Source organism: Lipotes vexillifer, unplaced genomic scaffold (genome assembly GCF_000442215.2).
Source record: "Lipotes vexillifer unplaced genomic scaffold, Lipotes_vexillifer_v1.1 scaffold194, whole genome shotgun sequence".
NCBI classification, from domain to species: Eukaryota; Metazoa; Chordata; class Mammalia; order Artiodactyla; family Lipotidae; genus Lipotes; species Lipotes vexillifer.
In genome coordinates this window covers 2,005,965-2,017,431 of record NW_006771758.1, presented here as the reverse complement: position 1 = coordinate 2,017,431, position 11,467 = coordinate 2,005,965, and the positions used below count along the sequence as shown (strand labels likewise).

General features: G+C 39.1%; 1 protein-coding gene across 1 annotated transcript in view; it reads left to right on the top strand.

Annotated features, from left to right (window-relative positions):
• The first annotated feature begins 7,940 nt into the window (after window positions 1-7,940).
• Window positions 7,941-11,467, top strand: part of ITK (IL2 inducible T cell kinase) — a 67,798-nt gene continuing 64,271 nt past the window's right edge. The window contains exon 1 of the mRNA XM_007447127.1: window positions 7,941-8,201. Within this exon, the coding sequence (XP_007447189.1) occupies window positions 8,064-8,201 (138 nt within the window). The 5' untranslated portion in view covers window positions 7,941-8,063. The remainder of the gene's footprint in view (window positions 8,202-11,467) is intronic.

The window sequence follows — 11,467 nt, the reverse complement described above, 5'->3', positions numbered from 1 at the left end:
ACACTCTTTCCCTAAGTGCCACTATGCAAATCAGTTTGCTTCTGCCTTAGGGTTCAAAAGAAAATGATGAAAGAAGCCAGACAGGAGATCTAAAGAATTTTATTTCTCAACATTATGGTCCAAAAAGTGTCACCTCTCTTCCCCACCTACTCACTTTCTGCTCCCTTCTAGTTTCTGTCCTCAGACATGTTTAGCCCCACTCAGAGCCCAAATTCTGCACTCTTATGACAATTCCCCTCTCTTGGGTTCCAATTTTGCTGCGTTTATAAGCCATGAGACATCCCATCTTGGTCTAAATATTTATTTCTTTGATGTTATATTGAAGAAGCTTACAATTAAATACACATACAAATAATAAAATAGTTAACATTTAAGATAAAAATAAAGATTAGAAACTGTAGAGGTGGGAGATGGTAAATGATCCAGGAGCTGGGATAAGATGATTATTGCAATTATATTGCAATGAATAAATATTAAATTTAACTCTGAAAAAAGTAAAATAAATGTTAACATTGATTATCTCTGAGGGGTGAGACTAAAAGTGATCATTATTTTTGTCTCTTTGATGGTTGGCTCTTTCCAGCAGATATATTTCACTTCTGTAACCAGAAATACATATATATGTATGTATGTGTGTGTGTGTGTGTGTGTGTGTGTGTGTGTGTGTGTGTGTGTATATATATATATATATATATATAGTTCAAAAATTAGGTCTAAGGTCTAACTGGCCACCTCAGTTATCACTATCTTCTAGTAATCAAACCAGTTATTTCTGACAAAGGACATACTTTTATTTTAAATTGGAAAGTAAAAAATTCCCCCACAATATGGTCTTTTTTAATTACATAAATTAAAACGCAAAACAACTCTCTACCTTTCCAGTGCCTTGCTGGACGTTTGCTATAGAAACTTTCTGACATTGCCCTGCACATATACGTACATATTAATACAAACACAAAATACTTTTATGCAAAAATGGGATTATGCCATACATATTTGTCTGCACCTTTTCTATCTTAACAATAGATCTTGTACTTTTTTAGAGTGATACATTGTAGAAATTCTTCATTCATTTTCGTTATCTCAGTGTTCCACTGAATGGATGCACCATAGATTAATCAGTTTCTCTCACTGATGCACATATAGGTTGTTTCCATTACAAACACTGCAATGAACATTTAGTACAAATACCTCTATGTGCTCATGTTATTTTTTTTTCCTCTAGGATTAATAGTTCTAGAAAGAATAAGGTTTTTTTTAAATTTTTCAGAAGATAGAAGCTATATAATTACCAAAATATTCTGGGTATCACTCTTAAACAGATCCATATAAACCTGATCAAGTTTGGATGAGAACCACAAGGATAATGAAGGCCTTGGAAGCCATATCCTAAGGGTGCAGTTGAAGGATCTCTTCATCCTGGACACAGGAGGGCTCTGGAGTGATGTAAGAAGCATCTCCACTTATCTAAATGGCTATTCCCTGGACCAGAGAAGAGGATTGGACTTGCAGGGCCTCAAATGCTAGAACAATGAGGATGGGCTTCAGGGCAGAGTAAAGGTGAGATGATTTATTGATGAGCTGACACCCATTCCACTTCCTCTAGTGGCAACACTCTTGGTGTTCCTTTAGAGGAAAACCTCTCTCTACTCTCAGCCCATGTGGCTGGATAGGGCCGACTGTATCCCATCCCCAAATCCAGGAAAGGGTGCAGACCTAGAAATAGACAACAGAATATTCTATTGCCTTGGCTGCAATGACTGAGCTACATATTAGCAACTCACCCAGGCCAGGGCAATGATTCATAGTTCTGAGACTTCTGCTGGAACTATTAGGAAAAAGAATCCAGTTCCACTGGTAAAATGTCAGCCTTTTGCTGTCACAGAGGAAAGCCTTCCTAAGCGTGAAGCTGACACAAAACTAAGAAATGAAAATCAAAATTTCTGATGTCACTAAGTAGCTGGATCCAGTAGTGCCAGGCTGAATTGTTTTTTTCTTTGTTAGAGGATGTTAAACAAACTTTTCCAACTCAGTTTCAGTTGAGGCCTCAAAGACCTAAAATAATACAATTAAAGGAATCAAGTGATTTTCTGTCCTAAAGTAAAATACCTTATCATCTGTGCTTGACACAATAGGAAGCAAAACAAGTTCTGCCAGTAATAGTCTTTGCCACCTCCAGCTTTAAGAAAACAAAAGCTTGAAAAACCAAGAGAGAGTTTTTGGTGCACTGTGCATTTCCTCTCACAACCCACTCAGGGGGAAAGGGGGCAGGTGTTTGCATCCACCAGAAGCTAAGTGACAGGAACTTTAAAGGACTACTCACTAGCTTGACCTAAGTCTTATAGGGTTTATGAGGACTGTTGTCTAAATCCCATTTGGAGAAAGGCAAAGGTTAAATCTTGCGGAAGAGCTCCTTGTTTGGTGTCAGAGGGAGAAGAGGCTGCACTTGGGGCAAATGGTACATCCATCCATCAATGGATACCTGAGTCTTCTCTAGAGCCATGGGAGGGAATAAGTGGCATGCAGTTCATTTTCAAGGAACATTTACCCAAGAGGACAACAAAGATGGGCAAAGGGATCCCAACAGAGTTGCAGGGGAGGCACGCTGGAGGAGGACCAGCAGAAGCCCAAGAGCTGAAGGTTGGGCTCGCTGGGAGACAGACTGGCATCTCCAATGTCAAGAGAACTGCTGTCAGAGCCCTCTGAAAATAATGGCAACAACACACATGACAAAACTTTCCCGTGAAAGAAAAAGCAACAATTGTGTATCCACCACATTCAGAGGGCATCAACCTAAGATTACAACTGTGACCTCATTGAATTCAGTGCCTGTTTCCCTTCTTGCCCCAAGCCTGAGCCGGAAGGAGTGCGTCAGAAGCAAGGCTAGTGTATGGGGAAGGAGGAGGAGTTAGCATATAGTAGAAAAGGCAACATGCTTCAAAGCCTGTACCAGACCTCTGCTTAGGTTGAGGAAAAGCATTAAATTGAATATGTGTTTGGAGTCTTTGTTATTAGACTGACTTGGACAGGCCTTTTTCTTAACTTTTATTATGAAAAATTTCAAACATATAGCAATGTAAGGAGAATAAAGAACCACCAACCCATCCATCACCCAGCTTCAACTGTCAACTCAGCCAAAAATTTGTCATCTCTTGCCCTGCCTATTTCTCCCCCTCCACTGGATTATAACAAAGCAAATCTCATATATTTTGTTATTTTATCAATAATTATTTCTGCATGTTTCTGTGTACAATACTCTTTTACAATAACAACAGTGCCATTATCGTGCCTTAAAAATTAATTTAGTCATCAAATATGCAGTGTTCTGATTTCCCAACTGTCTCATAATGTCTTTATATAATTGATTTGTTTGAATATAAATCCAAACAAAATCAGCACATGCTTGATATGGCTCTTAAAGTCTCTTTTAATCTTATGGGTTCTCCCTCTGACTTACTTGTTACAGACATGGGGTCAGTTGTCTTTAGGGATTTGGGTACAGACCCGAGGTGTCCATGGTGGATTGGTTCCAGGACCCCCCAAATACAAAATGCTCTAGTCCCTTATAGAAAATGGCATAGTATTTGTATATAACTTACACATATCCTCCTGTAAACTTTAAAACATCTCTAGATTTCTTATAATACCTAATACAATATAAAAGCTATATAAATAGTTGTAAATATACTGTAAATGCTATGCAAATAGTTTCTGGTGCACAGTAAATTCAAGTTTTGCTTTTTGGAACTTTCTGGAATTTTTTTTTTTGGACCCACAGTTGGTTGAATCCACAGATGCAGAACCTGCAGATATAGAGGGTCCACTGTATGCTGAACTTATCTCCATGCTGTCGTTTGTCATGCTCCTTTATCTCTTGTATTTCCTGCAAACTTGAATTTAGATCTAGAGGTTGGATGAGATTGTTTGATTTTTTTCTTTTTTTTTCTTTTGGCAAAAGGCTTCTGTGTACTTCCTATTGCATCACTTCAGGAAATACATAATGTCTGATTGTCTCTCCTTTCCTGCTGTTAAGATTGATCAATGTGTTACAATGCTATCAGTCTAATAAATAAATTATAGATTTTCCTATTGGCTCTTCACGTAATGATTTTAGCAGCCATTGATGAGCATTGCCTAAAACCATTATGCATTATTAGGATTGCAAAATGGTGATATTCTATCACTCCTTAATTTATTCATTGGAATTCTTCTGTAAAGAAGGACTCTCCTTCATTAAATATTTGATTACGAAACTGAGATATGGCTCTTCAGGAAAAATAGGAAGAATATTTTATTCTTTCCCTTTGTTTTGCAGTTTACAGAATAATAAATTGGTTTTCCAGCATCCTCCAAAAGTTATCAATAGGTATTTTTTGTTTTTCTTTGGGTTTTTTTTAGAATTTTTTTCAATGTTTTATTTATTATTTTTGGCTGCACTGGGTCCTCATTGCTGTGCATGGGCTTTCTCTAGTTGCAGTGAGTGGGGGCTACTTTTCGTTGTGGTGCGCAGGCTTCTCATTGCGGTGGCTTCTCTTGTTGCGGAGCACAGGCTCTAGGTGTGTGGGCTCAGTAGTTGTGGCACGCAGGCCCTAGAGCGAGTGGGCTTCAGTAGTTGCGGCGTGTGGGCTCAGTAGTTGCAGTGTGTGGGCTCTAGGGTGCATGGGCTTCAATAGTTGTGGCACACAGGCTCAGTAGTTGTGGCTCATGGGCTTAGTTGCTCCACAGCATGTGGGATCTTCCTGGACCAGGGATCGAATCTGTGACCCCTGCATTGGCAGGCAGATTCTTAACCACTGTGCCACCAGGGAATTCCCAATAGGACTTTAAAACAAAACAAAGGGATTATTTTTACACATGTTTTCCTAAGAGTGATGGGGAGAATATTGGGTCTCTTAAGGTTATGTTTAGGTGAGGACAAAAACCAATCCCAGCGAGTGGGTTTGAAGGTGCTATGAGAGAGAGAGAATAAAATTACTTATAATTACACTCCATGGAGATTTGGCAAAGGAAAGGCTCCTATTACAACAGCTACTGATGACATTTTGCTTTCCCACATGAGAATACTTTGCGAAGTCCATAAATCTTTCAACCTGAACAAACCAGGTATAAATCTACCCTTCTCAAAGGACTTTACAGTCTAGTTTGAAAATGCACTGCATTAGTTAAAATTAGGTTTACTGTTTGTGACAGAACCTCAAAATAACAGGGGCTTAGAAAATAAAATTTTATTTCTTTTTACATTAAAGAAAAAGTGCTCCCAGGCTGCAAGGAGGATCCAAGGTCATCAGGACCCCAGAATCTTTCTATTTTATGCTCCACTGACCTCAACATGCAATTTCTATTTCAAGGTATAAGATAGCTGCTCTAGCTCCAACTTTCACATTCACATTTTAGTTAGCAGGAAGGAGGAAAAAGAGAATGAAAAGGGTATGATGATTGCCATTAAGGACATTTCCTTGAAGTTGTGCTCATAACTGCTGCCCTGTTCAATTAGCTAGGATACAGTTAACATGACTGAAAAATGTAATCTTTATTCTGGCGGGCCAGATGCCCAGATAACCTGCAGGGAGTCTGTTACCTGGGAAGAAGGGGAGAATAGATACTTGGAGAAAATAGCAATCCCTGTCTCAAGTCCATATTCAGGAGAGAAAAGAAATACTACCTCTTTGGGGCAGTGTATTTCCACACATACATCTTAAAATCTCAGAATGGAGGTGGGGAAATCATTTAAAGTATTCCCTGGGCTTCCCTGGTGGCGCAGTGGTAGAGAGTCCGCCTGCTGATGCAGGGAACACAGATTCGTGCCCCGGTCCGGGAAGATCCCACATGCCACGGAGCGGCTGGGCCCGTGAGCCATGGCCGCTGAGCCTGCGTGCCAGGAGCCTGTGCTCCGCAATGGGAGAGGCCACGACAGTGAGAGGCCCGCATACCGCAAAAAAAAAAAAAAAAAGTATTCCCTCCCCAACAATCTTGAGTGTCTTGATTATGCTGGGGCATCCAATATATGAGACAAAATTAAGCTGTAGTCTGGTAACTCACATGAAAAAAATAAATTCTAGATCATTGCACTCCTATACAGCAATAATGATTGATCTGTTTCATTATTTATCCCTGTCTGGCATATGCCATCTCTCCTTACACTGAGATTTCTTGGTTATTTACTTCATGCTAGAAGTAGGACTCACGATACTTTATACCTTAATTCTAAGGCCAGATACATGACTAGCATCCACCACTCACAGAGCTTATGGGATTGTCTTCAAAAGGACCCTCACAGAGACCAAGGATCAGCGAGGGAAAGTAGCTCACTCAAAGAAACAGCTTAGTAAGTGACAGAGCTGGGATTCCAATGTAATTCTGTCTGTCTTCAGAGCTCATGTATACTTTATTATGCCATTCTGAAGGACTTACTTATTTTCTGCTCTTCCACTATGTTTTGCGATGGAAAAGCAATCATTTCTCTGTAGCACAGACAAACTACTATGGGCTTTTATTTAAATTTAACAAAATAATAAACTTTAATATATTTCTCTTAAGTGTTTTATGCCCATTGTCTCTTACAATTGTCCAACCCAGTTTGGTGATTACTCATCCAACACATTTTTCTAAACATCCTTTTAATGTGCCAGGCACCATGATGGTTGCTGAGTATGTAATGGTGAGCAAAACCACACATGGTCCTCCTTACCATTAGGGAGCTTCCAGACTAGTGGGGGAGACAAACAATAATCCAAAAATCACCCTTCAAAAAGTACAATGACAATTGTCTTAAGGGGTATGTCATAAGGTGCCCTCTACATATATAATTGGCGGATTTGACTTAGTAAAGCCAGGAAGGCTTCCCTGAGGAAGTGACATGGCTGAGACTAGCAGTATAATTTAGAGTTAAAGCAGGCAAAGTGGGGAGAGAAGATGTTTTCAGGCAAAGGGAGCAGATGTTCAAAGCAGCATGAGAAGCACGCATGAGGGCTAAAGTGAAAATGTGTGAGCAGAGAGGTATGAGATGAGACTGGCATGGAAGCCGGAGACTAGTCCCACATGTAGGGACACCATTATTCCCCTTCACAGGTAAAAAAGCTGAGGCTCAGAGCTCTTGAGTAATTTGCTTATAGTATCACAGTTAGTTAGCTGGTGGAGCCAGAAGCCAACCCGTGCTAGGTAAAGATGTCCTCGTCCTAATCACTAGAACCTGTGCATGTGTTTGCTTACATGACAAAGGGGAATTAAGGTAGAATATGGAATTAAGGTTGCTAATAAACAGATCTTAAAATAGGGAGATTATTTTAGATTATCCAGGCAAGCCCAGTGTAATCTTAAGGAATCTTAAATATGGAAGAGGGAGGCAGAAGAAGAGGTTACAGTTGTATGAGATGAGAGAATTTGACCTGCTGTTGTAGGCTTTGAAGATGGAGGAAGAGGGCTGAGAGTCAAGGCATGCAGGTGGTCCTAGAAGCTGGAAAGGGCAAGGAAACAGATTCTACCCTAGAGATCCTCCAGAAAGGATCACAACCCTGCTGACATCTTGATTTTAGCCCAGTGAGACCCAATTTGCATCTCTGAACTACAGAACTGTAAGATAATAAATTCGTGAGGCATCTAAACTTGGGATAATTTGTTACAGCAGCCAACAGAAAACTAACACACAAACTATTGTCCATTGACCCCAAAGTCCACGTTTCTACCCCTTGTGCTGCATGCCTTAACTGTTAGACGGGCTAAAGCAGGAACTATGAAGATTAAACTCTAATCCGTCATATCATTTTGAGTCTGAGGTTCTTCAAATATCATTTCTAAACTGTACAGCAAAGGGTATGTATAATTTTTACTTACGCTTCATAGTTTTCTGAATTTTGAAAGGATGTGGTTGTGGGCTTTGACATCAGAAGAGAAGCTCTGCAATGTTGACTGAATGTTGGTAGAGAGATAACATTGGAGGCAAGTTGCCTTTGAACAACTCTCTGAAGATCAACTGCCTCTCCAGTTCATTCCTTGCCCTGAAGCTGTTTCCTCTGGTTGTGCTGAGGGGTGATGCCCAAGGTGCATCACTTTTCAAGGACTGGATCATGAACAACTTTATCCTCCTGGAAGAACAACTCATCAAGAAATCCCAACAAAAGAGAAGAACTTCTCCTTCGAACTTTAAAGTTCGATTCTTTGTTTTAACCAAAACCAGCCTGGCATACTTTGAGGACCGTCATGGGGTATGTGAGCACTTTGTTTTGCCCTTTTTAAAACAGTATTTTATAGTTAGACTGGGCTGGCTCATGAAGATATACAGAGAATAAAATAAGAACACAGAAAACACAGATGTACTTGTTATAACAACCTAAAAAGTACAGTAAGAGCAATTGGAGGGGAGCATGGAGAAAAGTCAAGAGATGGGTTATAACTTTATTAGGTGATTTCAATTCTAAAGACTGTAAAAGAGTACGTTTATTATTCATTAGCTTATCTTTCCCCTGCAAGGTTAAGTTTGACTTTTAAATTATAATATTTTATGTGGCAAATGGAATGGTTAAGTGATGTGTCCCATGTCAACATTTTTATGGATTCAGCTTTAATTGTCTCAATGGTCATCACTCACCTGACATAGGGAACAATGGTCCTTGGGCATTTAATTGTCTAGAATTTGCAAAGCCCAGTGGTAAGCCTCTTCATCCCTTGGAGAACTTCCCAGGAGGCTATCATGCACAAAATGTTCTGCAGTACAGAACAGCAGTTCTTATCTAGAAGATTACAGCTGCTTAGCTAAGTCAGTATTTATATATCTAAAGATAGTCTTATATTCCATAACATCAATAATAATAAGTGCAACGCGAATAATCATAACAATGTAGTTTGGTACAAAAAGCACTGGAAGAGGGGTCGGGAGACCAAACTCCACTTCTCTCTAGGTGAGTTAGCCTGGGCAAATGTCTCTACCTTCTGCATCAGGTTCATTCTTTATAAAATGAAAGGACTGGAAATACCACCTACAACATTCCTTTCTTCTTTCCTTGTTTCTATGAAGTAGCACTTGTATAGCCCTTTTCAGCAATTTTTCAAAGCATGTTTGCCTCCTTACTCTATCATTGTATTATTTTTCCATCATCAAGGAGGTAGGGGAAATAACGTTGGTGCTTGATGGTCACTTAGAGACAAAGGCACTCGAATTCTTGGCTGGGGTCTGACTTAGTAGGTGTAGGCATGAGTTTGGGGGTCTTTTGAGAGCCAGGCTTTGAAGTGTTCAATGAGATGGAGACTTGAAAGAGGCCAGGCCGGGTATGGAGCCTATGGATTCCTAGACTTCTAAGTTGCAGGTGAAATAATACTGCCTCTTTTTTAGAGGTGAAAAGACATGCTCATCTTAAGCAGATGCTTACTGATAATAATCAGCCAATCAATTGGGAATAATATGGAATTACTTATGTGCAAGGCCCCTGTGGTAGATATTTAATAAATATTTGTTGACTGAATTAATGGAGGGCCAATAGCCAAGTTTTCAACTTGGAGAATTCATCATTTAGAGCTGATTAATCACATGGTATCAGTCAATTTTTTTCTATTGTGAATGGGACATTAGAAGTTCTGGTTTCATATTTGAAGAGTAGTCATTTATGTTTAAATATTTTTTTCAAAGCCCATTTTACAGTTTTCACTAATTTTCTTTCCTGACTCATCACTTGACATAGCATCATCCCATGTATGTAGTACTGATCATTTCTGAGTGTAACTGCTTTTTTTGAACTGTTTGGTTGTGAATTCTGTACAATATTATTTGCAGATAGACATACAACCAAATGGTCTTGATTCAGAATTTTGTTGGTTATAATCTGCATGTAGACAATGTTGTAAAATAACTCAGCTTCTTCATTCAAGCATTATGCAAATTCTAGGACAATTAATTCATTCTGGGGAGCCCTGAGCTATAGTTTCTAACATTTCCACGTGGGATACAGCAGATATATAACGCACAGACATCAAATTTCTTATTTTCTAATGTCTATGCTTTATATTCATAAATAGCATTTTAAAAAGCATTTCTTTAAATGTTACAGAAATTTATTGATTAGAAAATTTTCCAAGGTCACTGAGAAAGGCAAGATATGTTAGGTATTATTGTTTATGTTCTATGTACATTCCATTGCTTAGGGCCATCGATTTGCACACAAGAGTACATTGTTCATTGCCCATAAATAAGAATAACACTTGTGGGAAGAAAGCTTTTTAAAATTTATTTTTAAATTAAAGCTTCAGTCTTGTCATCTGTAAAATGGGTGTGATAATACTATTCACTTCATGGAAAAATGGTGAATATTTAGAGAGAATATATTTAGATTGACCTATTAGAAATTACCATTTGATAGATCAAAAAAAGATCAAATATTGGCAATTTCATATACGTAGTTCAACTTAATATATAAAGCACTTAACATAAGTCCTGTCACCTAGTAAGCACCTAGTAAAAATTAGCTATTATTTGTATCATCATTATATCTGTGAAGGAGCTGGCAGGGTGGCATAACATAATCATTTTCAAATGAAGGGAAACATTCAAGCATTATTCAAAGTCTGGCTAACATCAGGGTTCTGGATTCCCTCTATTCTGTGACTAAATATAACTGTGTGGGTAGAGACATACATGCATCATGAGATGCGTGATGTTGGGCCAACATTTCCCCTCTCAGGGTCTCAGCTTCTTTTTCTCTTTTCTCATTTGTAAAATTATGTTCATTGCAGCTCTAAAATTCTGTGGATTTATGATATCATATAAAAATAATCCTTTACATAGTCAGGAACAAATACTGTAGTTCTGCAAAATAAGTCTGCTTTTTTCTAATTTCAAATTTCCATGCCCATTGTCATTATAATACATACTGACTGAGCCTTTTATTTTAACATGGATTTAGATCTGATGTCAGATGCCTGTTCAAAGTACTGAGATGTGCAAGTGTTTTCCATGGGGCTGGGAAGCTCCTTTGTCATGCTGGAGCAGTGGGCCAGAAAGAAACGTGGAGCTGTCAGGTGGTGACTGGCCACCAGGCGTGATTTCAGACACTCCCTGTGCCTGCCAATTTCTCAGCAAAGTGATCCCTGTTGCCAGACATTCTTTAACAAAGGACAAGGAAAGATGAGGGCCCAGTGGTATGCTGGTGAAGGTCTAACAATCATTGTAGTGGTAATGGCAGTAGAGAATATGAGAGAGCCTTTGTTTGTGGTGTTTGCCAATTTCTATAGAGCAAATACTCCCATCATGACCAACGTCAAACTACCAATGTAAAGTCTACTGGCTCACAGAACTCCTGAAAATGTAGCAATCAGCTCTTATGTGGGCCAACATAAGCAGGCTCTAGCACACCACTGGCAGGGGCAGGCTTAAATAAAAATAAACTCTGGAGAGGTAGTCACCTACTGAACAACGTGCTTAGTTGTACAGGACTGATATCAGATCCTTTTCAGGGGTAAAAGAGAGAAATGGGGGGGGGGG